Source organism: Pristiophorus japonicus, chromosome 21, assembly GCF_044704955.1.
Source record: "Pristiophorus japonicus isolate sPriJap1 chromosome 21, sPriJap1.hap1, whole genome shotgun sequence".
In the NCBI taxonomy this organism is placed as follows: Eukaryota; Metazoa; Chordata; class Chondrichthyes; family Pristiophoridae; genus Pristiophorus; species Pristiophorus japonicus.
Window position 1 is genome coordinate 37,026,504 of NC_091997.1, and position 5,329 is coordinate 37,031,832.

At 56.2% G+C, this 5,329-nt stretch overlaps 1 protein-coding gene across 1 annotated transcript in view; it reads right to left on the minus strand.

The window, feature by feature from the left end:
• Positions 1–208: 208 nt before the first annotated feature.
• LOC139233514 (receptor tyrosine-protein kinase erbB-2-like) overlaps positions 209–5,329 on the minus strand; it is a 15,457-nt gene continuing 10,336 nt past the window's right edge. The window contains exons 10-11 of the mRNA XM_070863916.1: positions 2,750–3,029; positions 209–2,163 (exon numbers count right to left, since the gene is read on the minus strand). Of these exons, the coding sequence (XP_070720017.1) occupies positions 1,970–2,163; positions 2,750–3,029 (474 nt within the window). The 3' untranslated portion in view covers positions 209–1,969. The remainder of the gene's footprint in view (positions 2,164–2,749; positions 3,030–5,329) is intronic.

A 5,329-nucleotide genomic window follows, 5' to 3' on the forward strand; every position in this document is an offset into this window, starting at 1 on the left:
TGCACTTTTCTCCGGTCGGGAACATTCCCGTTCACCGCTGCTCTGCTTCCTCTCTCAGCCAGCTCGGTATCCACACTGCCCGTTTCATCCCACGGCCAAGTAACAGAGGGAGGAACTTAACAGTTGGAAATATGAAAAGCTGAAAATACGTAGAGACTCTCGTGTAATAAAACGGAATTGCTGACCCTGAGAATGAAATAAAAAAACATTAAAAATAGAGTGAGATTTATTAATAGTGTTGTGGGAACAGATGATCAGATTCAGAGAATAAATCCAGGATACAGAGGCCGTGGTTTGATAATCGGAACAACCTCACAGTCAGACCGCGCGATTCCCGACAGCTCCCGACCTCACCCCTTCCTGTGCGGAGTGTCGATGGGCACAGTCCGACCACACAGTCCATGAACCAGCGGCCATGTCGGCTGTGACAGTGAGGCCCTGGTCTATGCTGCAGCATTACCGAGCTGCTCACCTCCTGCCCCGCTCAGTGAGGAGACTGTCCCTCTTCCTCAGACCCAACCGCTGACCATCACAGCACAAGTCCAAGCACAGGACTGGATGCACTGCACTGGGCTGCACTGGGGCCTGATTACAGCACGACCGGCTTACTGGTACAATCACTCCTGCCCGACTCACCCTGAAACCCAAGTGGCTTTTAGACATTCCAAGCTGGAATTGATCGGAATCCACAAATATCGACAGCCAGGGGTCTGGGGGTCCAAGTGTCCAGGGGTCGCGATGCCACCACCCACTGTGATCAGAATATTAGTTGAACCATTTCCCAATAAAAAACTAGTAAAAGTGCTCGTCTGAAAACATTCACATCAATGGATACTTCTAGAAAAAATATCTTATTTCAAACATACAAAACTATTTCCCCATAATCAAATATACAAAAAAAACTGTTAAAACTTCTTAAAACATCACTAACTCCAGCATCGATCAACATTCTCCAAACAGAAAAACAATTTTTCCAACTCTCTGCTGTACAAACTTCATCGTTAAAAAGACGCCTTTTCATGTCGCCGGGTGGAATATTGAGACTGGAACCGTCAGCCAACATTGCCCGAGAGTCGTATATCCCGCCTCGTCAGGCTGCCCTCTGGCCATTCCCCTCTCCCCCATCGCGGGCCTCGGCCAATCGTATCCCCCGGGAATTCCCACAACTGACCTTTAACATCACAGGACACACGGCCAGTGCCCCAGGGAGCTCGACACATACCACGGGGTCAGGACCCCCGCAGGGTTGCCGGCGGGTGGGGGGGTGGGGGTGGGGGGGGGGCGGAGGGGGAGAAGAATCAGTGCCTGGGGGGTCTGGGCCCGGGGGAGGGGTCAGGGATGGACAATGCTGGGACTCCCCGGTGCTCCGCAGACCGGTTTAAAACACGGGATCACGGTGTGGGGGGGTTTACGGAAACCCGGCGCGGGATTGGCCGAGGCCCAGGCCGGCGCGGGATTGGCCAAGGCTCAGGCCGGCGCGGGATTGGCTGAAGCTCAGGCCGGCGCAGGATGGCTGCCACTCCGCCCTTTAATGCTACATTGATAGTGAGCTGTGCTGTCACTCCTGGGCTCTAATTCACCGAAATGGTGCTCACACTGATGGAAGATTCGACAGTAACCGCGGCACTAACAATCCTCCGGCCTCAGCCGAGCTGCTCACAGACGGATCGGATAAAGTGATGTGTGAAACAAGCTGCCTTACATTGGTGTCGGACCCAGGAGATGACCTTTCTGCTTTGAGTAACTTTAAGGTCCCTATTTGTTTGTCCAGGTTGGCGACAGAGAGAGGTGGTGACACCGGGAGTTGCCGATTCCCTACACACTGCTGGTCTCAGCCAGGCCCAGGTATTCGGGATTCTCTGCCGTTGCTACGCGGATGTACCCATTGGGTTGCGTTGGGGGAGTGGGCGGGCTCCGGCACAGAGTATTTCCAGGCTGCGGCCTGTCATGGAGCTCCTGGCTCCAGTAATCAGGATTGTCGGAATGCTGGATCCTTGTCGCCCGACACTAGGCTCTGGTGAGACAGATATTCGGGATTTTCCACCGTGTTTCTGAAGGGACTCTTTGGAATGAGAGGCCCGTTGACGGCACCACTTCGAGGGCAGAGCTCTGGTCTGGCCCCTCGGGCGGGGGACGAGCTTCCGTCCGCCTGGTTTATGTAATCTGCGGAGAAAGCAAAGACAAAGATTACAAACAAAATCAGGTCGAGGTGTTGATGGGAGACGCAGGCCGGGGTCACCCTGCAGGCTCCGGACCCTCGTCCTCTGGGGGGGGAGGGGGGGGTCTCCGGGAGAAGGGGATGTTGGGTCTCGCGGGGAAAGGGATGTTGGGTCTCACGGGGAAAGGGATGTTGGGTTTCGGAGGAAGGGGATGTTGGGTCTCAGGGGAAGGGGGGGGGGGGAATATTGGGTCTCGGGGTGGTGGGGGGGGGGGTTTGGGTCTCCGGGAGAAGGGGATGTTGGGTCTCGCGGGGAAAGGGATGTTGGGTTTCGGGGGAAGGGGATGTTGGGTCTCAGGGGAAGGGGGGGGGGGGATATTGGGTCTCGGGGTGGTGGGGGGGGGGGGGTTGGGTCTCCGGGAGAAGGGGATGTTGGGTCTCGGGGTGAGGGTGGGGGAGGGTTGGGTCTCCGGGGGAAAGGGATGTTGGGTCTCGGGGGAAGGGAGGGTGTTGATTCTCGGGAGTGGGGGGGGCAGCTGTTGCCGGTGGGAGGAGCAACAGGGACTGACGGTAAGAGCAGAGGCGCCACACCTGCTTCTGTGGCCTCGGAGCCCAGTGAGATGTAGCTGTCCACCTCCAGCTCGTCCTCTGCCTCGCCGTTCAGATGCACTGTAGGATCAGAGCTATACCGCTGAGCGACACTGTCCTCTCGGGCGGGACTGCTGGGCACTCCTTTACATTCAGAACCCTCGGCCTCAGCGTATGTGTCGGTGCAGGCAGCAGCCGCTTGCTGCGAAGCTCCGTGGGCCGAGCTGGAGCTCGGTGCAGCCGCTGAGCCCAGACCGTCAACCTCCGCCACACTCGGCGCGCTCTGCGGGCAAACAAAACACGGTCAGACTGGCGAGCCGGAGCCGGCCCACCCCATGCTAACCCTCCCACTAACTAGTGCTCTAACCCCTCCCACTAACTAGTGCCCTAACCCCACCCAATAACTAGTGCCCTAACTCCACCCAATAACTAGTGCCCTAACCCCACCCAATAACTAGTGCCCTAACTCCACCCAATAACTAGTGCCCTAACTCCACCCAATAACTAGTCCCCTGACCCCTCCCACTAACTAGTGCCCTAACCCCTCCCACTAACTAGCCCCTTGACCCCTCCCACTAACTAGTGCCCTAACCCCACCCAATAACTAGTGCCCTAACCCCTCCCAATAACTAGTGCCTAACCCCACCCAATAACTAGTGCCCTAACCCATCCCACTAACTAGTGCCCTAACCCCTCCCACTAACTAGTGCCCTAACCCCACCCAATAAAGAGTGCTCTAACCACCTCGCACTAACTAGTGCCCTAACCCCCTGGCACTAACTAGTGCCCTAACCGCTCCCACTAACTAGTGTCCTAACCCCTCCCACTAACTAGTGCTCTAACTCATCCCACTAACTAGTGCCCTAACCCATCCCACTAACTAGTGCCCTAACCCCACCCAATAAAGAGTGCTCTCACCACCTCGGCACTACCTAGTGGCCTAACCCCTCACACTAACTTGTGGTCTAACTTCCTCCCCACTAACTACAGCCCTAACCCTCCCACTAACTAGTGCTCTAACCACCTTGCACTAACTAGTGCCCTAACCCCCTGGCACTAACTAGTGCCCTAACCCCTCCCAATAACTAGTGTCTAACCCCACCCAATAACTAGTGCCCTAACTCATCCCACTAACTAGTGCCCTAACCCATCCCACTAACTAGTGCCCTAACCCCTCCCACTAACTAGTGCCCTAACCCCTCCCAATAAAGAGTGCTCTCACCACCTCGGCACTAACTAGTGGCATAACCCCTCACACTAACTAGTGGTCTAACTTCCTCCCCACTAACTACTGCCCTAACCCTCCCACTAACTAGTGCTCTAACCACCTCGCACTAACTAGTGCCCTAACCCCCTGGCACTAACTAGTGCCCTAACCGCTCCCACTAACTAGTGTCCTAACCCCTCCCACTAACTAGTGCTCTAACTGCCTCCGCACTAACTAGTGCCCTAACCACCTCCGCACTCACTAATGCCCTAACTGCCTCCCCACTAAACTAGTGCCCTAAATGCTTGGCTCTAACTAGTGCGCTAACCACCTCGCACTAACTGCCTTGCACTAACCACTCACACAACTGGGCTGGATTGGAGTTTGGAGAGCTGGAATGGCCCAAGTTTCGGGGAAGTGGGGAGAAGACCCCATCACACCTTCAGGCACTGATGTTCAGGGTATTAACAGCATTGCAATTGAAATTTATATTTAACCCGTCGCCCAAATTGTCCTCCCCTGCAGGTCCGACACGCCCGGACATCCAGATCGCCTCGTCACCCTCCGAGAGCCACTGTTCATGTGCGGCCAGTGAGTGCCCGCCGGAAATTTGACTGTGGAGGCCCTCACGGCCAATCCAAGTCCCGACCTTCCTTAGCCCATCACCCACACAGGGTGACCCCTGACCCATCTCCCCCCCTTGGCCAGAATTCAGGCATAGCCTGGACCAGGATCTATCCCCCCCGCCGGTCTCCTCCCAATCTCCCCCGCGCTGGCCCCCCACACCTCCGCCGGACTGTGTGATGTGGGATAGCTCAATACTGCAGGGACCCAACAGTGGTACTGGGGGCAGCTTCCTCCGCCACAATATTGCACTGATCCAGAACAATCTCCGTGCTGGAGTCCGGCTTCACACCTACAATCCCCAAATGCTGCCCCCCTGTGACCAATCAGGATTTACACGTCTGCCATTTCACTCAGAGTGATCTGACTGATCAAATCAATCCATAAACCGAGGACAAGTGCAGTGACGGTACAGGCCCGGGGCAGGGCCCGGCTCCTGGGCCTGGGCTGTGCTAAATCCGCTGTTGAGCTGGCATACCCAGACCATGAGGACCTGAGGCAGACACCGAGCTTAACTTCCCTGGCCCAGCCAGGCCATTTACATCGGACACACGCTATTTCCACGGTCGGACACAATCCCGAAGGCAGGAATTCAGTGAAGGTCCTGCAGACTCTCCGCCATTTCCACGTGGTGAGGTCTGGAATAATGCTCCGTGATCTGACTTCCCTTGAACCCGGAACACGAAAGGCTCGCGTCTGATCCAGCCCTGCACGGGAAGGAACAGGAGCCTGTCTATGTCGCTGGGCGCCTG